The following is a 25791-nucleotide window of genomic DNA, read 5'->3' as shown; positions in this document are numbered from 1 at the left end:
TTATGGCATAAGAAAAATGAAGACACTATGAACTCAGGGTATTCCAGTAGTCTATATCTGCTATTCTAAGAAAGCAGGTAAATGCTAACCAGTTTCTTAGCCCTGCCTCCTACAGGGAACTGGGCAATAAGGCCATCTCCACTTGACTGGGTGGCAAAGGTTGAATTGTCCTCAAAGGAAAATAAGATTTCAGTGGACAGGTTGTAGGCAAAGCCAGAGTCTCTGAAGAAGTAAGTTTTGGCAATAGAATCAGAAATATACGGCACATATTAGAATGCATTAGAGTGAGGGAAGATGGCTCAGGGAAGAAAGCGTGCTACACAAGGTAGATATGAACACAAAAAAGAGGCGCTTTTACCATGGGTAGGAATTGTGGGTTATGCATAGGAAGTTTTTGTCCTGTTTTAAAGTGGAATATTCCATATATGCTAATGTCTCTCCTTTCTAAGTATTTTCACTAGAAAATACACCAGTCACAAACCATCATATCCAATTTGCTCTGTAGTGCTGCTACATACAACTTTTTAAATTGTTAACTAAATAATTGTTTCGTGTTTCATATTTTAGAATGCTCTTTTTGTGTTTCACACCTCTCCCCCTTGTCTCCTTTGCTGTTCCCACTCTCAGGGCCTCGGTGTGGGACCATATTGTCCCTTCCCTACACTAAGGCGTTAATCTCTAACTGTTCTCCCCACCTTCAGGGTGTGTATGGCCAGATTAATGTTGCTGAGGCTTATATTTGCCTTGTCACTTCACTGAAAATCTTGACTTGTTTCGGAGTCATAGCAGCTCAGACTAAAGTCTTTACAAAACATACTATAGAAGTGTTTGTCATAACTTGACTACACTCTGTTTCTATCTTTATTTCTCATTCCTTTCCTTCAGTCCAACCAAACTGTATAAATGCCTTTTCCCATGGTCCTTTTATAGGTTAGTGCAAAAGTAATTGCAGTTTTTGCCATTAAAAGTAATGGCAGGCCAGGCAAGGTGGCTCATGCCTGTAATCCCAGCACTTTGGGAGGCTGAGGTGGGTGAATCACAAGGTCAGGAGATTGATACCGTCCTGGCTAACATGGTGAAACCCCGTCTCTACTAAAAATACAGAAAAATTAGCTGGGCGTGGTAGCGGGCACCTGTAGTCCCAGCTACTTGGGAGGCTGAGGCAGGAGAATGGTGTGAACCCGAGAAGCAGAGCTTGCAGTGAGCCAAGATTGTGCCTTTTTTCTTATAAGCCTTTTTTCTTTCTTTTTTTTTTTTTAAATTGAGGTGGGGTTTCATTCCATCCTCCAGGCTGAAGTGCAGTAGCACTATCAAGGCTCACTGCAACCTCTACCTCCCAGGCTCAAGCAGTCCTCCCACCTCATCCTTAGGCACATGCTTCCACACCCGGCTAATTTTTTGTATTTTTGGTGAAAAGGGGGTTTCACTATGTTGCCCAAGCTGGTTTTGAACTCCTGAGCTCAAGCCGTTCACCCGCCTTGGCCTCCCAAAGTGCTGGGATTTAAGCTTATTTTAAAATAAGCCTTGTAAATTATAAATTTTTCATTTCATATTATAGAAATCTGTTTCTGTTTTTCTTTATGACTCAGGGTAATAATTCTTGAAGATGAACTTGAAAAGCTTGTTTGTACTAAAGAAACACAAGAACTAGTGTCAGAGGCTTATCCCATCCTAGAACAGAAATTAAAGTTGATTCAGCCCCACGTTCAAGCAAGCAACAATTGCTGGGAAGAGGCCATTTCTCAGGTCGACAAACTGCTACGAAGAAATACGGATAAAAAAGGTACCTGTGAGAGATTTCTTTGCCATATGCTTAGCAGACATGCTTATTCCACTCTGGTAGGATTTTATTAGGTGGACTTCTTGTCTTCATGATGAAACTAGCTTCAAAATTTCTTAGTTTACTTTTTTTTAATGTTGAATTTATATGTACAAAGTGACACTGAATACAATTCTTGACTCTCATTTTGTAAATTAAAAATGAATATGATTTGAAAGTTCAGTGAATCATATCTCTTTTTTAAAAAAACTGAAATGAGAGAATAAATTTTGATAGTATTTTTCTATTATTAGAACTTCCAGAAACTCTTTTTCAGTTAGGATAATAAAAGAATGAGTTTGATAGTCTGGGGCTAGGAACTTGAGTTTTTCTTTTAAGATAAAATACTTTCTTCAGTCATTCAAAAATAATATACAAATGATATAATTTGTGGCACTGCATATTTAGTACTAAGATCTAAACACATTGTATCATTATTTAATAATATATCAGATGCTTTGTGCTACTAAGTTAAAAAAAAAAATAGTCTTGAGATTTTTCCACTAAGCTGCTTTTATGTGACTCCGATTTTATGCTTGTTTTTACCTCACTGATTTCATTTTTCAATGTTTGGCACATCAATTTTTGAAAACTGTGCTGCAAACCAGTACCATATTTATCTCTTGGATCTTTATTATGAGGCTACTCAGACTTAGGCATAGAATTTGCATTGCTGCTAAAGATAATGAATGCTTTACCATCCTGTTATTTTTGTGTTTACAGCTAAATTTGTAATAATTTTATATAGAATTTATATAAAGATGTATGTACACACTCATGCGTATATACACATATATATCTACATATATATTGTGGTAAGCGCAGGAAATCATTGAGAATAGGTTATAACTTTGGCATTACTCGAGGATTGCCATAGAAAAGAATCTCCAGTTAATAACAGTTTCCCATTGTTAAAAATATCACAGGCTAGGTGCAGTGGCTCATGCCTATAATCTCAGCACTTTGGGAGGCCAAGGAGGGAGGATCACTTGAACCCAGTAGTTTGAGACCAGCCTGGGCAACATGGCAAAACCCCATCTCTACAAAAAAAAAAGTTACTCGGGAGGCTGAGGTGGAATGATTCATTGAGCCCAGGAGGTCCTGGCTGCAGTGAGCGATGATTGCACAACTGAGCTCCACCTTTGGTGATACAGTGAGACCCTGTCTCAAAAATATATGTGTATGCACATGTGTATGTATGTGTGTCACATCATTTTAAAACACTTCACATTTATTACCTCTAGGGCCTTGTTACTCAGAGTGATCCCCAGACTAGCATATAAGCATCACATGAGAGCTTGTTACAAATGCACCCCTGACTTTAAATCTGCCTGTATTTTATAATAAGATCTGGTAATTTGTATCCACATTAAAGTCTGAGAAATTTGAGAAGTATTGCTCTGAGATAAGGGTCTGCAACTTTTTTCTCTAAAGATTTTCTGCCTTGCAGGTCATATGGTGTGTCTGTTACAGCTACTTTACTCTGCTGTTGTAGTGTGAAAGCACCCATAGACTATACTTAAATGAGTGTGGCTGTGTTCTAGGAAAAATTTATTTACAAGAACAGGCAGTGGGACAGATTTGGCAAGCCCCTGCTTTCAGACAGTAGAATTGAGGGATAAGGTCATCAGGGAGCTTTTTTCACTTTATAACCTTCTGTGCTGTTTGTAAAAGCTATTACTGCAAGCATGTAATTAAAAATCTGGTGGGTTTTTAAAAATTTTTTAGGCTTTTTGTGTGTGTTTGTTTGTTTGTTGAGAAAGAGTCTCACTGTGTCGTGCAGGCTGGAGTGTGGAGTGCATTGGCGCAATTTCAGCTCACTGCAAGCTCTACCTCCCAGGTTCAAATGATCATGTTGCCTCAGCCTCTCAAATAGCTGGAATTACAGCCGTGTACCACCATGCCCAGCTAGTTTTTGTGTTTTTTGGTAGAGATGGGTTTTCGCCATGTTGGCCAGGCTGGGCTCCAACTCCTAACCTCAAGTGATCAGCCCGTATCGGCCTCCCAAAGTGCTGGGATTACAGGCTTGAGGAGCCACCACACCCGTCTTCTTGCTAGATTTTTGTTAAATGAATTGCATGCTGGAGCTAGCTCTCCAAAGGTTGTTAAATATTCAGAAATTTGTGAGTCAGTTTAACATCATTGGTAGCTTAGAATTGGTCACAGTGGGTGCATTTACACCATGGGAACTGGAAATCAGGAAGTGCTGCAAATTGGGTGTTTTGTTTTGTTTGAGAGCTGGATTACCAGCACACTGTTTAATGTACTTGTTTATTGCTATTAATAGTCTTACGGATTTTTTTTTTCTTTTCATTCAAAGAGCTCAATCTGTGGTGTCAGCATTGACATAATGAAATCTGTGTTCTGCTAATTAGGCAATAATAGCAGTTTTTGAGCATGTAATCTGTAGCAGGCATTGTTTTAAGCACTTTTCATGTATTTTTTAATCTTACAAGATAATACTATTATTTTCACCACTGTTCTACAGATAACTGTAATTATTTATTTATTTATTTATTTATTTATTTATTTTGAGGGGACAGAGTCTCGTTCTGTCGCCCAGGCTGGAGTGCAGTGGCATGATCTTGCCTCATTGCAACCTCCGCCTCCCAGATTCAAGCAATTCTCCTGCCTCAGCCTCCCGAATACCTGGGACTACAGGTGCACGCCACCATACCCAGCTAATTTTTGTATTTTTATTAAAGACGGGGTTTCACCATATTAGCCAGGCTGGTCTCGAACTCCTGACCTCATGATCCACCCACCTTGGCCTCCCAAAGTGCTGGGATTACAGGCGTGAGCCACTGCATCTGGCCTTTTCTTTTTTTCTTTTTTTTTTTTTTTTGAGACGAGTCTCGCTCTGTTGCCCAGGCTGGAGTGTAATGGCATAGTCTCAGCTCACTGCAACCTCTGCCTCCTGGGTTCAAGCAATTCTCCTGCCTCAGCCTCCTGAGTAGCTGGGATTACAGGTACATACCACCATGCCCAGCTAATTTTTCTATTTTTAGTAGAGACGGGATTTCACCATGTTGGCCAGGCTGGTCTTGAACTCCTGACCTCGTGATCTTCCTGCCTTGGCCTCACAAAGTACTAGGATTACAGGCGTGAGCCACTGTGCCTGGCCAGTTAACTGTAATTTAAACTAGAAAGCAGCAAGAGCTGGGATTTAACCCAGGTGTGACTAACTCTATAGCTCTTAGCCACTATGCTATTCTGTCTCTCATTAGTGCTTCCTATTAATTTATTAATCATTCTGCCATCTTTCCTACAAACTAACCAGTTATTTTTTTGTAACATTTCCAAAATACTTCTTTTTTAAAACCATTTAACTATTGTTACTTTTGAAAAGTAAAAATCAAGAAGTTTAAACTATACTTCTTTTTTTATAAGTAGAAAGGCAATGATGAATGGTAGCCAGCCGGATATGAGACTAAGTAACCCTGTCAGTAAATACCAAACACAAATTTTAATAATTAAAGTTAAACTCACTTGGGTGTTCTTGTAAAGATAGTTACTTGTGAACTCATTTCCAATTCCAACTTCTGAGAGTTAAAATAGCCTCAGGGTAAGATTGAAGTTTGTATTTTGTGAAGAAGAGTGATGGTCTGTCTTAAGACTGTTCCTATGCTGTGAATGATAATATTTTGTTCAACAAGTATTTATAGAGTACCTGGTGTGTACCAGATACTGTGGTGAGGTGAAGAGAGAAGGGCAGGTCCTCTTCTCTCAGAGTTTAAAGACTTAAAGTTAAGTTGTAAATCTACTAATTTATTGTTTTTCATTTTAATATCTTTATTTTTTTATAAATAAAAAATTATTAGAATAAGTTGGACTATGAAATTGACAAAGTATTAGTACCAAGGATTTTTTGGCGGGGAGACAGGATCTAGCTCTGTTGCCCAGGCTGGAGTGCAGTGGCGTGATCACTGCTCACTGTAGCCTTGATCTCCCCAGCTCAAGCGATCCTCCCACCTCAGCCTCCCAAGTAGCTGGGACTACAGGTGTGCACCACCATGCCCAGCTGATTTCTTTTTTAGTTTTTGTAGCTACAGGGTCTTACTTTGTTTCCAGGCTGGTCTTGAACTCCTGGGCTCAAGCTATCCTTCCACCTCAGCCTCCCAAAGTGCTGGGATTACAGGCATGAGCAACCACACCTGGCCCCAAGGATATTTTTAATTGGATGTTCACTCGTTTCTGTGTGGTCTGTTTCTTATCTTTATTCTCACCTACTCCCATTTTTTAAAGGCAAGTCTGAAATAGCATGTGAAAACCCACATTGTACAGTAGTACCTTTGAAGCAGCCTACTCTACACATTGCAGACAAAGATCCAATCCCAGAGGAGCAGGTAAGGGTGAAAACTACTGTTCTTTCCCTTGTTGGATTTATGTTTCTAATGAGCTTCAAAATTACAGCATAATTTATTGAATTTATATCAAATCATTAATTCTTAGTGCTTAACTCTGAATTCATTGAATCCGCCAGCAGACTTTTTTTTGGTTGTTATTTATAGCTAATTGTCCATATCTGAGTGGCTTTCAAAAGTGATTGAACACATTGAAAATTAGTACAGAGCTACCTTTTGGGATGCTGGAAATGGTTTTATCTTGATCTGAGTAGCAGTTACTGGTATGTGTGCATATGTAAAAATCCTGTGCACTTGACTGCATGTACTGATATACCTTACTTTTAAAAACAAATTTTTGATAATCGCATTGGATATTGACAAAGATTACTTTTGTTCATTCTAAGAAAAACCTCTTTTCCTTAGGTCATATTATCTACTCATTATTTTTTTTTTCATGTATATTGAATAACAAGTTACTATTCAGTATTCTTAATTGCAAATGGAAACCAACCCTAGTTAGTTTAACAGACATTTTATTTAAACTTTTAGGTAGCTTACAGAATATTTCAGAGAGCCAGATAAGCAGGCTTGAATGAGGCTAGGGTAAACAGCCGAATCACTCAAAAGAACTGTTGCAATGGAGATATCATTGCTAAGTTAATGAGTGGAGATATTGCCTCTTGCTCCATCAATGCTGAATAGTAAAAATTACCTCCAAAAGTGCTACCTCAAGAAACATATCTGCAACATCCTGGTGCCTGCGTCTTTTTTATTTTTTTTCGAGACCGAGTCTCACTCTTTGACCCAGGCTGGAGTACAGTGGCATCATCTCGACTCACTGCAATCTCTGCTGCCGGGGTTCAAGCGACTCTCCTGCCTCAGCCTCCTGAGTAGCTGGGATTACAGGCGCCTGCCACCGCGCTTGGCTAATTTTTGTAGTTTTTAGTAGAGACAGGGTGTCACCATCTTGGCCAGGCTGGTCTTGAACTCCTGACCTCGTGATCCACCCACCTCGGCCTCCCAAAGTGCTGGGATTACAGGCATGAGCCACCGCGCCCAGCTGGTGCCTGCTTCTTTTATCACAGACTTCTAAATCTGATCTGATGCTGGTACGTCTGATTAGAGGATCCCAGGTCATTTACCTGAGCCTATACTGTAAGGATACTGCTTGGGTAAGCAAGCATCCTACCCTCTGTCTTAGAGATAGGGAGGACCATAAGGTGGGGTGTTCCCTAATCCTAGGAAGAGTGTTCAAACTTCCTGGGAAATCCAAAAGAACCACAAGAAAACAAACATGCCTGACCACCTCCCTAAACTGCCAGCCCTTCTAATTTTGATTGGTTTTGATATAGCTAATGGCTGTAACACTAAGTGGATGGTATGTTCTCAGAGTAGAAAAATAACCACTGAAGTTGTTAAACTTTTTTATCCACAGTGCTTTCTAGTATCAACTGTTAGGTTTTTTTTGAAGATTTCAATTTATCCATAGGTATATATTTACTTTTTTCTTTTCTTAGCTCTGCTTTAATGACCTGTGCCAAATGCAAGTCCTTTTTTTTAATCTCAGAGATAAGTAAGTGCAAGTAAATGAATGCTCACTAGAGAATTGTCTGCTTCAAGTAAAGTGCTTTTTCTTCTATTCATTTTCAGGAATTAGAAGCTTATGTAGATGATATAGATATTGATAGTGATTTCAGAAAGGATGATTTTTATTACTTGTCTCAAGAAGACAAAGAGAGACAGAAGCGTGAGCATGAAGAATCCAAGAGAGTGCTCCAAGAATTAAAGTCTGTGCTGGGATTTAAAGCTTCAGAGGCAGAAAGGCAGAAATGGAAGCAACTTCTATTTAGTGATCATGGTAAGCACTGACTTTAAAGTAACAGGTTATTTCAGTGTAGGAGACTCTCTCTTTCTTGAACCATTAATGTTGTTTTAGCTGAAGAATTCTTGGGGTTTTATAAGGGTCCACCAGTATGCATAGTACTTTTTCTTCTAGATGCTAAATCAATCTGATTAATAAAAGAGTAGGAATGTAACCATATTGGAGATACCAGGTCACACTTTTATATCGGTTATTTAATTTTTTAGTAAATTTGTTTTAGAATGGACAGTGAGTTGAGTAATTTGGGATATTTTAAATGTTATTTTCAAATTTAGTGAATTTGAGATTCTCAACTTTGTTCTCAATATGTTAAAATATTTTAAAATACCTCAGTGAAGCACAAAACTAATAACTGTGTTCACATTGAAAAAAGTGGCCCAGGCGTGGCAGCACATGCCTGTAATATTAGCACTTTGGGAAGCTGAGGCGGGTGGATCATTTGAGGTCAGGAGTTCAAGACCAGCCTGGCCAACATGGCGAAACCCCGTCTTTACTAAAAATACAAAAATTAACCAGGCATGGTGGCACGTGCCTGTAGTCCCAGCTACTTGAGAGGCTGAGGCAGGAGAATCACTTGAACCCGGGAGGCGGAGGTTTCAGTGAGCCGAGATCATGCCACTGCACTCCAGCCTGGGCAACAGAGGGAGACTCCATCTCAAAAGAAAAGAAAAGAAAAAAAATAATTAAAACCTAGACCAGTGAGCCACATCATTAGCATTATTTAAGTGGTTTGAGCACTTTAGTAGATGGGAGGGGAGGGGGGTGCCTGTGGGCACACTCCCCATACTCTGATTTCAGCAGAATGGGATAGCTGGTGATGCAAAAGACTTAAATTCCTTTCTGTTTCTCACCATTCTTTTCTTAAGTCAAAATTCATGGGAGACAGGGGAAGGAATCAGGGGAAGCTTAATACTTGACAATATCAGCCTAGCTAATTCTTAGTTGAATTAATGCCTATGGATTTCTAAGTAGGTAGAGTACGACTTCCCTTCTATTTTAGAGTATCTGTGTGGACCCTCAAAATCAACTGCCTTCCTTTTCCCTCCTCACTAGAAGTATATAGATTACCTATACTTCTGGAAAGTTCCTCCAGTTCTCTTTTTTTTTCTTCTCTCAGGAGCCCTATGTTCTCCCCTGTCCAGATCTAAGTTTCTAAGTTTTATCATTCCTCTTTTTTCCTATTGGCTCTGTTTATAGCCCAGGTCCTCATTAGATTATCCTCGTACATTAAAATAGCCTCTTAGCTAACTTCCATTTTCAGTATCTTTTTCTTCTAAGCTATCTTGCAAACTCTTTCCAGATTTTTCTCCAACACTGCATTGATGATGGCTCTCTATCTTAAAACCTATAGTGATTTCTCCCTTATTGTATTGAATCTGAACTCTTCTTCCTGTTTTCAAGTCTCTTCATCATAAGAATTCACCCATCCAATTATATTTTCTACTGTTTTTACTATAGGTGTCTTCTTATGTTTATCAAATTAAACTATAGTTCACAAATTTGTTATTTTTATTCATGAAAAAATTTCATGCTGGCCAAGCGCGGTGGCTCACGCCTCTAATTCCAACACTTTGGGAGGCCAAGGTAGGTGGATCACTTGATGTCAGGAGTTAGAGACCAGCCTGGCCAACATGGAGAAACCCCATCTCTACCAAAAATACAAAAATTAGCCAGGCGTGATAGCACACACCTGTAATCCCAGCTACTCTGGAGGCTGAGGCAGGAGAAGCACCTGAACCTGGGAGGTGGAGGTTGCAGTGAGCCGAGATCGCGCCACTGCACTCCAGCCTGGGCGACAGAGTGAGACTCTCTCAAAAAAAAAAAAAAAAAAAAAAATTCACGCTTACCCCTTTGCCAAAAATTCTGCCTTCTCCACCAAGCTGTCCTCTCTACTAGTCTCTTCTTCTCCATGAATTCTTCTCTGAGTGCTCCAGCTCTACCACCTCTCCTAACACTACAGACCCTTGTACTAGAGGGACATTGTGATGAAAGATAAAGGAAGTCTTGAGCCCCAAAGCATATAGCAGAGAAGGGAAATGATTAACAGATTGATTTCCTGCAATCTGTTCATTCATATACTGAGCCTACATACATCAGAGATTAATTTTAGGCACTATTGTTTTCTATATGTTCAAGGTTTTGTTTTGTTTTGTGTGTCTCTGTAACAAAATTACAGTCTTCTTAAATAGGGGCCTTATTATCCCACAGCATTCATTCAGCAAATTACTCATTCAACAAGTAGTTATTGAGTACTTGTTATACATTAGAGTCTCTGCTGTATCCCTAGCACATGGATCAAGAAACAAAATGTAAAGCCTCCTACCTGCCTTGAGGCTTAAATTCTAACACACTGGTAAATTGATCCTCTCATTACACAGATTATATCCCCCCCATTTAATTAGTAATAATTGTGAATATCAACCAACTTCTAATATATGTTGCTTCCTTTAAGAGCTAACAGATTTATAAACTAAGAATGTACATAGACTGAAAATAGCATTGTATATAAACTTGTATCCTTTTTTATTGTTTAGTGTTTTCTTCATATAGCTTTAAAGTTATGCTATTGACATTATGGGAAAAGATTTTATCAATGAGAGAAATGTATCTCTTTTTCAGGTATGTGCTTTTGATATAGTTTACATTGGAAAGGGTCATAATGCTGTTTTTTAGTTTGTGAAAATAAGTAAAAAGCTGCTGATACCATAGAATGCTTTTCCCATGAAAAATTTCAGTACATCTTCCAGAGCTGTTTTCATCTCTGCCTACAGGGGTAAAGTCCGCATGGAATTAGAGGGGGAAAGTCTGCACTGGAACCTGCTGTGGCCATTTTTTTTCTGTTGTTGCTGCTTCTCTAGTGGAGTTACTGCAGCTTAGGGATGGTTCCTGGAAGTGGACACGTTTTACAAAAACGTTTTTTAAATACACGCCAGCTCTTCGAGAAGCACTTTTTTCCTTCCGTCATGCTTCATACTATATTGTATTGTACTAACCCCTCATGCTGGGATGAGCGACTGCCTAGCAAGCAACCCACTGCCTACTAACATCAAGAGGGGCTAAATAAAACTGCATTTTCCTTGCAAGGACAACTTCTACCGTATGAATATATGTTATATTTATGTATTATATTTTGTACAATAGTTGATCTTGAATGAAGACTTTATTTCATTTGTATTTTTCGTGGTACTACAAAATGTGTAGAAGTTATGGCTTTACTTTCATTAGGGTCTTGTGAGGTGGTTGGCAAGTAAGTTAAATTGTGTTGCATTTTTTCCATGCTGTTTTAACTTGTAAATATACATGTATACATGTTGAAGATATTATTATTATCTAGATTACTTTAAGCCTTTTATCTGACGTATTATCAGTGAAAACCATGCTGCTCATTCCCTAATACAGTGGTTCTCAAACTTTAGTGTATATCAGAATCAAGATGAGGGCTTGTAAAATACAGCTGGTCCCTACTCCCAGAGTTTCCATTTCAGGAGGTCTGGGATCAGGCCCAAGAATTTGCATTTTTAACAAATTCCTAGGTGATAAATGATAATGTTGGTTCAGGGAACACACTTTCAGAACCACTGCTTTAATATTTTAAATAAGATAATATGTGAGGTGTCTTAAAAACCTTCATCAAATCCCCATCTCATTTCATTTCTTAGGCATTTTCTCTCTTACAAAGTTTCCTGGATTTATAAATTTTCATTGATTTTACTAGAAAGTTTTATTTAGCTTTTATTTATTTATTGTTCTTTTTAAGAAAAAACTTAAACTGAGAGTTTGAATTAAAAGTTTAAATCATTGCTAGGTCCTTAGTTATTTTTTTTTCTTTTTTCTTTTTTTTTTTTATTTGAAGCCGTGTTGAAATCCTTGTCTCCTGTAGACCCAGTGGAACCCATAAGTAATTCAGAACCATCAGTGAATTCAGATATGGGAAAAGTCAGTAAAAATGATACTGAAGAGGAAAGTAGTAAATCCACCACATCAGACAATGAAATAAGTAGGACTGAGTATTTATGTGAAAACTCTCTAGAAGGTAAAAATACAGATAATTCTTCAAATGAAGTCTTCCCCCAAGAAGCAGAAGAAAGAATGTGTTACCAGTGTGAGAGTGAAGATGAACTGCAAGCAGATGGAAGTGGTCTGACCACTGCCCCTCCAACTCCCAGGGACTCATTACAGCCCTCCATTAAGCAGAGGCTGGCACGGCTACAGCTGTCACCGGATTTTACCTTCACTGCTGGCCTTGCTGCAGAAGTGGCTGCTAGATCTCTCTCCTTTACCACCATGCAGGAACAGACTTTTGGTGATGAGGAGGAAGAACAAATAATAGAAGAAAATAAAAATGAGATAGAAGAAAAGTAAGAGCCAAGATTCATATGAAGAGATTTTAGATTGTTCCTTTTACAAAAGTGTTTAGCTTCAAGACTGGAAAGGGAATATGAGTGTAAGTTTACTATATATAAAGCTAAGATGTGGATTTACAGGAAGAACCCTGGTTTGAATAACTGATCTGAAAGTAGTAGTTACCTGTAAATGGCAGATCTTTTAGGAAAATAAGAGAAAGGTAAGGGCTCTTTTGAATAAACTGCTGTTTTATTTGTGGCACAACTGATCAATCTTGGAAATTCTTTAAGTATTTTTAATAAGAAATGAATTATCATTTCTTGCCAGAATTTGCTACCATAAGGTGATTGGGAAAATTCTGTTGCAAGAACATTAACATTTAGTATGACTCCTTTTTACTGTATTCTTGCAGTTAATAACTGCAGCTATTATGTTAATAACAAGTTGTTTGTATTTTATTTTTGTTTATACCAGTCTTAAAACAAAGATCCAGGTTCTGAATAAAAAAATTAATTGATACAATTGATGTGTGCTGGGGTTTGGAACTAAAAGTAGTTTCAACAGTGCATGGGTTATGACATTTCTTATGTTTCCTTGTTCGTGTGTATATTTAGTAGTTAATTTTAAGGTGTCCTAGTGATCTTTAAAAGAAAAACATTGTACGGTTTTTTAGAATTACACTTTCACCTTTCTTTCTGCAATTGAAAGTGATGATGTCCAAGTGGGATTCTTGTACTCCAAGGCCCTACCCCCAATTTAGCAAGCAGAAAAATGTTCCTTGTATCACTTTTCCTTGGATAATTGGGTACCATTAACACAAACAGGTCACAATGCTGCTGTTTTCTAGCCCTGTCCACCTTAATGAGATTCAGGAAACATCCTGTCAGCCTGCTGGAAAGCATCCTTGCCTCCTTAGTATTTCATTTACAAACTACCTCTTAACAGAGACTGCTTTTCAAATTGGCCAATCTCATCTGTCTTGTGTTGTGATTGCATTTTCAAAGAGTAATTATTTTCAGCGTATACAGTTTTGAGACCTGTAGCTCCTATGCAGTACATAGTTCTATAGACATTATTTGGGGGAAATGTAGGAATAACTCAATTTATGTTGCTGTCCTAGAAAGGAAATTGCATGATGAATCTAGATTGTCTTTAGAGTAAAGAAACACATTCAAATTCCTGTAACTTATCACTTTTAGTGAGTAAATTTACTTATACCGAAGGGGATTTTTTTCTTTCAGGAATCTAAGGAAATTTACTTTTTAACCTGAGAAAAAACTTGATTCTGCTTTATATAAATAGTAGAGATTATTGTACTATAAGTGATTTTGCCTTTTTGCCAAAATCCTGGAACTTATCTATAATTAACCTCTTAGGAGCAATACCTTAGGTTGGGCCTTGCTTTACTACTTAGAAATAGCTAAATTTCAATTTTAAAAATCTTTATGTGTTATAACTGTTAAATTCTTCAATAATACTTAGGGTTTACTTTCTTATTTAAATCGCTTATTTAGTTTACTGATTTCTTTTTCTTTGGATTTAGAAGAGGCAATTATGGAAAAATTTGGTAATCTCTCTCTTAACCTATAACCTTACACAGGGAAGAATTAGAGTTTAATAATTTTTAATTATTTTATTGTATGTTATTTTTATTACACAATTGTAATAGCTATGCAGTTGAAATAGCTATGCAATTCACACTTAATTAGAAAATAAAGCTACAAAGTTTGGGGGAAATATCTTCATAATATTGTATCAGTTTTATTCAGTGCTCTCTAAGGTGATACCTTTTTAATTTTGAAAGACTAAATAATTTTAATCAAGAATTTCCAGTCTTTCAGTCTGATCTGTTTCATTCACTACTTGTTACATAATCCAGTGAAAACTCTACTTATTGAAATTATGGCATAAAGATCTTGCAGCTTTATTTGAATATTTATTCTTTTGTATAGTTTTCATCTTTTAAAATATTTAAAATATTTTCTAGATAAAGTATTATCTTCTCTGCACAAATTCCTGGAGTAATTTTCTCTCATAATATTTGAAGTCAGTGTTTCTCGGTTGTATTAGTGGGGTAACTACATCAAAATAAATAAAGTCTTATTTTTAAAATGCAAATTTTAGACCATACTCCCAGTGATTCTTAGTTGGTCATTTTGGAATGAGCCGTAGATAATGTGTATGTCCAATAAAATCTAGGAACCTCTGTCTAGGACTTTGCTCTTCTTGCCATGAATACCTTAGGAAGTATTTAAAAACAGACCAATGCAATATAAGTAGGTTTTCTTGTTTGTTACTTTTCTAAGAATATTTTACTTCCCTTAGCAGGCTTTTGACTAGCTTTCAAAGCTGCCACCCTGACCGGGCGTGGTGGCTCACGCCTGTAATCCCAGCACTTTGGGAGGCCGAGGCGGGCAGATTTCCTGAGCTCAGGAGTTCAAAACCAGCCTGGGCAACATAGTGAAACCCCATCTCTACTAAAAATACAAAAAATTAGCCGGGCGTGGTGGGAGACACCTATAATCCCAGCTACTCGGGAGGCTGAGGCAGGAGAATGGCATGAACCTGGGAGGCAGAGCTTTCAGTGAGCCGAGATCATGTCACTGTACTCCAGCCTGGACGACAGAGCGAGACTCCGTCTCAAAAAAAAAAAAAAGCTGCTACCTATATACAGAAGAAACCCTCTGGGGAAAAAAATAAAACATTGCAGGGAAAACTTACAATTGTGCTTTTTAAGTTTTACAGTATGATTTTTAACAGTATGATTCTTATCAGGAGTATCTTCCTGACAGTTTTTAATACAGATGTTTCTGTAGTTTGTTTTACCGGGACAAACCTAGTACTTAATGGAAGAATGCATGTGAGAGTCTATTTAGGTCACTCTTGAAGACAGAATTTTTACCCTTTGTTTACCTCCAGGTAGGAAAGTTCATTTAAAACTCAGTTTTCTTAAAATAATAGCAATATTCTGATTTACATAAGAAAAGTTATAAAGCTTTTAGTGTTAAAGCATTAAAAAAATCAAGTCCTGATACATTCCACAAAATTGTAAGTCAGTGGAGTGTGACCTTACAGATCATTTCACTCTGGTGACTAACTCTTCACTTCCCATCAATAATGTAAAATATGAAACTTTTTTGACAAATTATGAGAAATCATATGGGAGTAAAAGTTCAACTGATTTGGTTTAATCATAGTATATTGTTCCTATACCCAAACCAAAGAAACAGGTTAAATACTATAAGAGTGTGTTATAGCTCGGCTAAATCATTGTTTGAACTAAAGTAGATATTATACTAAGAATGATAACCACACAAGGCCTAAAGATTGATTTATTTTTCCAATTCTACTTACAAGAAAATAGCTATGCAGTTCACATTTAATTAGAAAATAAAGCTACAAATATTTTAGAAGAGAAAATATAGAAAAAAATTCAGTAACAATTCATTGATCTGTCATCATAGACAGGTGATTAATTTGCCTAAGTTAACTTCTCAGCTAACTAAAATCCATTTTAATAATTTAATAACTAAATGCACTACTTCTCTACTTTGTCTAGAGTATATAGAATATAATTTAACTTTTTCTGTCATCTTTAGGAATATCAGTTTCTATCATGGGGTGATAAACAGAAACTCATCCTCAGGGGCTACTGAGATATATGTCAGGTACCCCTTTACAACATGACCTCACATTGGTGTGCTTTTTTGAGTTATGTCTGTTTTTCACAGTTTCTCTATCTTCCCTTATAATCAGCTGTCACTTTTGCCGCTGTCTTGTGTGCCTGCCTCCTGCAATAGGCCCCTAATTTGCTGCTTCTAATCTGCTGTGGACTGAGAAACCAGATTGCCAAGCTTGCTAGAATTGTGTCTAAAATAAGAGTAAGTAGACTGAAAGAGAGCTAAGGGGCTTTTCTGTCAGTAAAGTGCATGGACTTTGTGATACCTGTTTGACTGCTTAGCATTCTTTTGTTTGCCTCTTAGTTCTTTACTAAAAACTTGCCAAAACAAATACTTGGCTGAATATATGATTGCCATATATTTGAAGTTCTAATTCAGTTTTTATATAATGATGTTTCTAGGACTTCCATTAATGAATTCAACTATAAGAGAAATTTGACTATCATTTTTGAATAAATAATTGTGTATATTTCAGAAAAATGTTAAATATATAGTTCTCATTCATTGTTCTTAGTACAGTACACAGATTTAAAACTTATGGCACCATAAATGTAACTTCAACTCCGTTCATCAAGATTTATGTTCTAGAACTATTGGTATGAGACTAAAGATGGCTAATTTGATAAGAACTGGCTAACTTGAATATTTGGGGAAGGAGTCATTCTAGATGCCCCAGTTTCCTGCAGAGCTTGAACCTCTTTCAGCACTAAAATTTTTTGGAATAATCTCTGAAGGAAATCTCCATAAAATTGATATGCATTACTGTCTTCTTAAATAGTATATGAATGTATTTTAATTTGGTATTAAAATGATCATTAACATTATTTATTATAATCTGATAGACTAATCGAAATGGCTCCATTCTGCTGTGCTCGTTTTAGTTTTCATGTCTTTGTTTTTTAACAGTCGTTTTTCCATTTCTATTACTGCTTGCTTAAGTGTGCCTGTAGCAGTAGCCCTTCTCTACCTTCATAATGTGCCTTCTGATCTGCTTTCATTTTGGAGACCAGATTACTAAGTTTATTAGACTTACCTGTAAAGTAAGAATAAATAAACTCAAAGTGAAGACTTGAGGAAGTGGATTATGCTTAAATGCATGGATTTTGTGACATCTGTTACTTTACTACCTGTTTCATTGCTATCATTAAAATAAGTGAAGTCACCAAATTAGATACCTGCTCTCAAAATAGAAAAGTTGTTATTGTACAAAAGAAACCATTTTGTTTACATACTTTACTTTCTCTAAAATTAGTTCTATACTGGAATTATTTGGCGCTGATTAAAACTGGTCCACTCAAGTTAGCATTTTCTATAGTATTTTCTATTTGAATTGGAGACTACATGCTGTTAAGAATTTCATCGGCTTTTTTTTTTTGTTCTTTTGAAACAGTCTCGCTCTGTCGCCCAGGCTGGATGGAGTGCAGTGACGTGATCTCGGCTCACTGCAAGCTCCGCCTCCCGGGTTCACGCCCTTCTCCTGCCTCAGCCTCCCAAGTAGCTGGGACTACAGGTGCCTGCCACCACGCCCGGCTAATTATTTGTATTTTTAGTAGAGATAGGGTTTCACCATGTTAGCCAGGATGGTCTCGATTTCCTGACCTCGTGGTCCACCCGCCTCAGCCTCCCAAAGTGCTGGGATTACAGGCCTGAGCCACCGTGCCCAGCTGGCTTTTTTTTTTTTTTAAGAGAGAAATATATCTTCATTTCCAAGACATGAAAATAGATTTAAGCCCTGAAAAATAAGAAAACATTCACCATTAATGTCACAGAGACCTGAGAAGTAATAAAATTTATAGACTATAGGCAATTATACCACAAAGAATTTATTTTTTGATTATGCTAGTTTTAAAAACAGGGTCTTTATTTTTCAGCTATAGTAAGTGTATGTTAAAAGCTTACCAAAAGTTATCAGTGTTAGATCTAATGATATTGGCAGATATTTGAATGACTAAATTCCCACTGTCATTCTGTACTTGGCATGATTAAATTGTAATTTAATATTAAATAATTAAGCAGGATCACTTTTCCCTCTTGAATGAAAAATAAACAAAATTTGCATGTTATAATATTTGCAAGTAGAAGTCACATCTGTGTAGAAATGGATATCCTAGCATCAAACAACTTATTTTTAGCAACATGCTGATTGTGTGTTAGTAAGCATATATTGACTCTTGCTTTCATTACAAAGTAATTGTCAAATCAATCTGTTTATTTTATGACCATGCCTCAGTCAGCATTCAGTTATCTGTGCTAATGGAAGGGATCTGTGGTATAATAATCATAAAAGATAAGTGGTCCAGGCTGGGCATGGTGGCTCGCGCCTGTAATCCCAGCACTTTGGTAGGCTGAGGCGGACGAATCACGAGGTCAGGAGTTCCAGACCAGCCTGACCAACATGGTGAAACCCTGTCTCTACTAAAGATGCAGATAGCTGGGTGTGGTGGTACCTGTCTGTAATTCCAGCTACTCAGGAGGCTGAGGCAGGAGAATCGCTTGAACCCGGGAGATGGAGGTTACAGTGAGCCAAGATTGCGCCATTGCACTCCAGCCTGGGTGACAGAGTGAGACTTAATCTCAAAAAAAAAAAAAAAAAAAAAAAAGATAGGTGGTCCAAACCAGTTTCTTGAGTTGAGACTGCCATTATAGAAGAGAGAATCATGATGCCAAAGCCAGGTTAGTGATAGAAGAAGAAAATTTCTGAGTGTAGTTGTGAGAGAAAAATGATTCTATTCAGTGTAATTGCTGTAATTCATCCAAAAAGAAGATGAATTGATTCAAAGATTCACACATGTAAAAGTTTAGCATGAATAAGGAGGAATTGATTTTATAGATATTCTAAAATGTGTGATAAGCTGGGGCTTAGTGGCTCACACCTACAATCCTAACACTTTGGGAGGCTAAGACAGGAGGATCTCTTGAAGCCAGGAGTTCAAGACCAGCTTAGGCAAGAAACAGCAAGACTTCGTCTCTACAAAAACTTAAAAATTAGTTGGATGTACTGGCACATGCCTGTAGTCCCTGCTGCTCAGTAGGCTGAGGCAGGGGGATCACTTGAGCCCAGGAGGCTGCAGCTGCAGTCAGCCATGATTGCACCATTACACTCCAGCCTGGGCAACAGAGCGAGAGACCCTGTCTCAAAAATAAATAAATGAAAACAGGCTGGGCGTGGTGGCTCATGCCTGTAATCCCAGCAGTTTGGGAGGCCGAGGCGGGCAGATCACCTGAGGTCGGGAGTTCGAGACCCGCCTAACCAACATGGAGAAACCCCGTCTGTACTGAAAATACAAAATTAAGCTGGGCATGGTGGTTCATGCCTGTAATCCCAGCAACTCGGGAGGCTGAGGAGAATCGCTTGAACCTGAGAGTCGGAGGTTACAATGAGCCAAGGTCATGCCAATGCACTCCAGCCTGGGCAACAAGAGTGAAACTCGGTCTCAAAAAAAAAAAAAAAAAATGAAATGAAATGTGTGATAAATTAAAGTGCATATAGTATTTTTTTATGTTATACATTTTAATGTATTTTAGCTTATCAGCAATGAAATTAGTTTTATCTCTATGTATTGAACTTCATTTAGCAATGTATTATTGCAGTAGTACAGTATTTAAGCTGCATATTCTTTTGACTGCATTATCCTTTAAAATGGGTATATTCTATGAGATATGGTTATGGATATATATATTTCCTCTTCTATTTGTACCTTAAGATTTTCTTAAAGTAAGGGATAATTTTACTGTTTTAGGCTTTATGTTTTTTAGTTTTATATCATTTCCTAAAGGTTAGCTACCTACAAATGAATATTATTGAAGAATTTTTCTAAACCTAAAGCATGTCTTTTATAAGTTTACTGTTTTATAATATCCTAAACAAAGCATATCCTTTTCCCCTTCCTTAAGTAAATTCTTAAGGAAATTAACTTCATTTCTAAATTAGAGTTTCCTGCACTTTTATTGCACCAATCTGTTACCTTCTGTTCATACCATGACTTAAATAATGCTTACTCAGGCACAGTACTAGCAGCTGACAACGTACAGAAGGCTCCAGAAATATCACTCCTATCCCTTAAAGGTTGGTGTATGGTTCTGGTACGGTCTTGGAGGTCCATATGAGTGAAAAGCCCAGAAGTCGACCTGAGCTGAAAGCACTCCCAAGGAGTTTGGTTTTGTTTGGGTTTGTTCTAGGTATGGTCCCAGGGATCCCAGATCAAACCAGGCCCCTGGGCCTATCCTAGAACCAACCTAAACTCGCGCATCATTCCTGGAACATCAAGAGTGTGAAGACTGAAGATTACCTGAGGCCTACCAGACATCCTGTATTCACCAAGATTCACATTTTTTGGTATGTGTGCCTACCTTTTAGCAAAAATTGGTTGGTTAATCCTTCTAAAATTAGAGGGATGACATTGGGTAACAAAGTCTTACCAGCCTATGGCATTATAGTAATTTCTCACAATAGAAATTCCATACAGTTATTATTAATTGCCAGTGAAGAGAGTTATTCCTGTTTATTATAAGTTCTATATTTTTAGCGGAAGCAACTTAGCCCTAAAAAACCCCAAAAATCAACTTCTCCCTCCAAATTAAACTCTCCCCCAAATTTAATGGTTTCTGTTTTCTTAAATGTTTTTCTACTTGACACTGTATATCAGTCTCATGTAACTGAATAATTGTTCATAATTTCTGAAGGGCATTTAGTCTTTGCCATCTGTCTCCAGTGCCAAATGATTTTAAATTCTTGTTTCTGGAGACTAATGACTTTTTCCTTAATTTATTATCAAATTTGCCACATTTTAGAGCTCACTTTTAGAAGTTCTGCTATGGTTAATGAAAACAAGCTAGAATGATACAGTAGAAATGGGTTAATACCTCACATTTTACATTACTATTTTGTAGAAGACTTTTAGTAAGTTTCTCTATTTTTATGCCTTGCCACTCTGGATTTTAAAAATATTCTGACCTAGTTGATCCATCACATGGTCTCGTATCAACTGTTGCATCGCTATAGTCACATACATGTTTTTCTGTTTAATTTAGAAGACAATATTTCTGAAAAAGTATGAAAGGACCCCAAATCCAAAAGTTATGGTGCACAATGAAAATGTATGTTTTTAATAATGCTTGCTTCTGCAGTAGGTATAGACCATGTTTGAAATAACCACAGACTAATCAGAAACTCCACATGTGAAAGGAACTTGAAATTGTGCTGTTCCTCCAAGCTTATAACACCAGCAAATTGGGTCAATAGGTTATTCTTTAAAATAGGACTGTGAGCCTGCAGAGGCTCACTCTGAAGAACTCAGCTGTGGAGTTAGTTCTGTACTATATCCATCACAACAGACATGCTTCATCCCATAGACTTCTTGACATAGCTTGAAATGAGTGAACCCGTCCTTGATTTATATACAATATATGTTCTCAGTATTTTGGGAGCCTTTCCACTTTTTTTTTTTTTTTTTTTTTTTTTAATTTCTTTTTTTTTTTTTTTTTTTGAGACGGAGTCTCGCTCTGTCGCCCAGCCCAGGCTGGAGTGCAGTGGCGCAATCTCGGCTCACTGCAAGCTCCGCCTCCCGGGTTCACTCCATTCTCCTGCCTCAGCCTCCCGAGTAGCTGGGACTACAGGCGCCCACAACCACGCCCGGCTAATTTTTTGTATTTTTAGTAGAGACGGGGTTTCACCGTGGTCTCGATCTCCTGACCTTGTGATCCGCCCGCCTCGGCCTCCCAAAGTGCTGGGATTACAGGCGTGAGCCACCGCACCCGGCCGCCTTTCCACTTTTTTAAACATTGTTCTTTATGAACACTGAAAATAGGAATTTGTGAAGAGTTAAAAAGTTATAGTTGATTACATAGTTTTTGAAGTCCGTATTCAATCCAGACACTTACTTGAGTGTTAAACTGTGATTTTTAAAAAATATCATTTGAGAATATTCCTTCAGAGGTATTTTCATTTTTACTTTTTGATCAATTGTGTTTTATATATTAGGGTAGTACATTTCCTACCCTACCTGAAGACTTGAGATTATAGCCTTTTGGGGGATAGGCAAAGTACTCTCTTTTTTTGCATCTTTTAAATTGTGATTTTTAAAAACACATGTAAATTTTACCATCTTAACCATTTTTATGTGTATAGTTCAGTGAGATTAAGTTCAGTCACACTATTGTGAAACAGATCTCCAGAATTTTTTCATCTTGCAAATCTGAGACTCTATACCCATTAAACAACTCCCATTTTCACCTTCCCCACAGCCTTGGCAACCATCTACTTTTGTCTATGAATTTCACTACTTTAGATACCTCATATAAATGGAATCATACAGTATTTGTCTTTTTGTAGCTGACATATTTCACTTAACATAATGTCCTCAAGGTTCATCCATATTGTAGAATGTGATAGGATTTCTTTCCATTTTAAGGCTGAATAATATTCCATTGTATGTATTTACCACATTTTTTTATCCATTCATCTGTTGGTGGACATTTGGGTTGCCTCCATCTCTTGGCTATTGTGAATAATGCTGCTATAAACATGACTGTGCAAATATCTATAATTTTTTTAACACAGTACTTTATTTTCTGTATTTAATCATATGGAATTTTTTGTCAATTATTTTAAAGGATTTTACAATAACCCAACTATAGATTTATATATGTGTGTATTATTGTTGTTCCTTCTAAGCTTAAGAAGTCTCTAATAAAATCCGTACTTCCTTATATCTTTTTGTTTGTGTGCCTTTTTTATTCTTCTCTTTGCCATATGGATTAGTACCAAAAGGTAAAAATCCCTTTTTATTCATCTCTGTTTTTCTTCATTATTTTTCAGTATTTGTTAATATGCCAAAAGATGGCAGTTGTCTGGGAAAGCCATTGATTCATTACTCCAAGTTTTGTTTGTTCATTTAAGTGCCTCATATGATAATTTATCACAGTGAAAACAGCAGCGTAAATTTTAAAGTTCCATTTTTGTGATTCCCAGTGATTGTTAGCTACTGAATACGTTCTGGGCATGTTATATTTATTGACTTACATAACCTCCTTGACAGAAAAGACACTGACACCAAGAAGGTCATGAACACCTGATGAAGCATACTTTGACAGGTCAAATTAATGTTATTGGTTTGAACCTTTCTAGGCTTACCTACACTCTTAGGAACATTCACGGAAACTCCAAAATAGCTCTGTATACTAAAGCTAGTTAAAGAGAAAGTGGCCTCCCTTGAACTGGACTTTTAAATAATAAGCCATTTCTTTCCAGAAAAGATTTAAGGCAAGGAATAAATATCCATAAAGGCAATTTTTGAAACTTGACCCTTGTCTAGAATTTTCTAATTAAAAGTATGAGATAAGGTAGAATATGTGTAATTACTGGATTCTGAAGTCATTGGGTAGGAAATATCCCATATGGTAGTCATTCCTTGTCTTCACAATTTGCTTTTGAAGGTCTTTAGCAGATGTGCTATAGCCATTGAAAATTAAGTTGGCAAATAGTAATTTTGCCTGAATGTACATCTGTAAAAGTTAATGAACATTTTCAGAATCTGGTCATTAAAAAGTAGTCCTATTTGAAAGAAGATCTCCAAATGTGTCTTTTTGAGAAAATGTTCATGGTATACACATAAAATAGTCATCATACATGTTCCTAGAAGTATATTACTAGAAGATATTGTTTAAGAAAACAGGCTCAGTAGTTTTCTCACTCAGTCACACACACAAAGTGTCAGAACCAGTATCCTAATTAGATCCTAAGAGATACCAACATCTGCTCTTCATCGTTATGATAAACTGCCTATGTATATACATTTCATTTTACAGCTAACCTCTAGGAGACAGTACAGAGACCTTGAATTTGGTTTTTTCATGTTCTTTTTCTAAAAAGAGACAGGGTCTCACTATGTTGCCCAGGCTGGTCTCAAACTCTTAGGCCCAAGTGATCCCCCTGCCTCAGACTTGTGAATAGCTGGGATTACAAGTGTCAGCCACTGTACCAGGCAAAGAGCCCTTAAATTTGCAAGTCATTAAACTTGAATGCTGGATTAAAAACTACTTCTCTAAAACTCAGGCAAATCACTTAACCATATTGAGCCACAGTTTCTCCTGTAACAGCAGACAACATTATGATTTATAAATGGAACGAGACCTCTGAAAGCCTCTTCCATTTTTAAAACTCTGTTCCTCTATTCTTAATAAAACGATACAACTGTACTAGGTAAAGCCAAGTTTGTCCTTCTGTGCAAGAGAGTTGCAAGAGAGAGCTTATTTTTAGGCACAGTAAATAACTTGAGAATATTCAACTGTCAGAGGTTGGACAGAAAGAATAAGAGGGGACTTGCGAGGCCGAAGCAGGCGGATCACTTGAGGTCAGGAGTTCAAGACCAGCCTGGCCAACATGGTGAAACCCTGGCTCTACTAAAAATACAAAAATTAGCTGGATGTGGTGGCACGTGCCTGTAATCCCAGCTACTCGGGAGACAGACAGGAGAATTGCTTGACCCTGGGAAGAGGAGGTTGCAGTGAGCCGAGATTGCGCCATTGCACTCCAGCCTGGGCAACAGAGGGAGACTCGGTAAGAAAAGGTGGCAGGGGAAGGAGACCCTAGTTAAAAAAAAAAAAAAAAAAAAAATGTAGCTAGTTCCAGCACAGAACTTAATACTGTTGAGGGCAAAGTACACCCTTATATTTTCAAGCAGTCCAATGCAAGTACTTGAAAGGTAAAGTGTACACATTCAAAAGGAACAATAGCTCCCTGTGATTACACGTTATTCCTTTCTCCTTAGATAGCATAATCTTTTCATTATGAAGGGATGTCCTATTGCAAGGTTTTCTTTGTGGGTATGCAAGTTTCTGGCTTATCTTCATTTCTGAAACAAAAGAATCTATTTCTTATTTCATGTCTGGAACCATCTATGAAGCCATTGTTGGCTGTAACTGAGTTGTGTGGTTCCTTGATCTAAAATAGTTTGTTCTTTAGCACCCATGCCTGGCTATTAGCCATGAAGCAATTTATCTTGCTTGAACTTTCATGATAGCCAATGACAAGATTACAATACAAAATACATATGTGAATATTTTATAAGATCTGAAGAACTTAATGATTATTTCTAAACATTGACATAAGGATGATTTTTAGCCAGTTTTTTTCCCCCAAAATGAACATGAAATACTTGTATAATTGGGGGGGAAAGATGAAATTTTAAAAATTGATAAGGACCAAGTGTGGTGGTTCATGCCTTTAATCCCAGCACTTAAGGAGGCTGAGATGGGAGAATCACTTGAGCACAGGAGTTTGAGACCAGCCAGGGCAACATTGTGAAACCCCATCTCTATGAAAAATAAAAAATTAGTCTGGCATGGTGGCAACACATCTGTAGTCTCCGCTACTTGGGAGGCTAAGGTGAAAGGATTGCTTGAGCCCAGGAGGTTGAGGCTGCAGTGAGCTGTGATTGTGCCACTGCACCCCAGCCTGGGTGACATATCAAGACTCTCAAAAAAATTTGTTTTCAATATGTTGATAATGTTTCATTCTTATTTGGGGCTTATATTCACCCATAAGAAGAAAGTTTTCCATTCTGTATATATTCAAGCTATCACCTCATAGACCTAACCTGGGGCCTAGAGAAACCAGGGCAGGGCTGTGTGGTGTTCAGTTCTTGCACGAATAGCTTAGTCTGATGATGTTTTATTGAGTTTTAACTTTAGTAGAACTTCAAAACCTGGAATAATCTAACC

At 37.4% G+C, this 25791-nt stretch overlaps 1 protein-coding gene across 9 annotated transcripts in view; it reads left to right on the top strand.

The window, feature by feature from the left end:
• The window catches only part of LOC105483677 (vezatin, adherens junctions transmembrane protein), an 85306-nt gene extending 62527 nt beyond the window's left edge, over nt 1-22779 (top strand). For 6 of the 9 annotated variants that reach the window (XM_011744656.3, XM_011744654.3, XM_011744655.3 and 3 more), the window contains 4 exons: nt 1590-1783; nt 6065-6165; nt 7816-8023; nt 11901-22779. In XM_011744656.3, the coding sequence (XP_011742958.1) occupies nt 1590-1783; nt 6065-6165; nt 7816-8023; nt 11901-12409 (1012 nt within the window). In that variant the 3' untranslated portion in view covers nt 12410-22779. Of the gene's footprint in view, nt 1-1589; nt 1784-6064; nt 6166-7815; nt 8024-10818; nt 10975-11900 lie in introns of those variants that run through there. The other 3 variants (XM_011744663.3, XM_011744664.3, XM_024793353.2) reach the window with 1 other exon arrangement.
• Nucleotides 22780-25791: the final 3012 nt, after the last annotated feature.

This window comes from Macaca nemestrina, chromosome 10 (genome assembly GCF_043159975.1).
Source record: "Macaca nemestrina isolate mMacNem1 chromosome 10, mMacNem.hap1, whole genome shotgun sequence".
NCBI classification, from domain to species: Eukaryota; Metazoa; Chordata; class Mammalia; order Primates; family Cercopithecidae; genus Macaca; species Macaca nemestrina.
The sequence above is the reverse complement of the archived record's forward strand: the minus strand, read 5'-3'. Positions and strand labels throughout refer to the sequence as shown.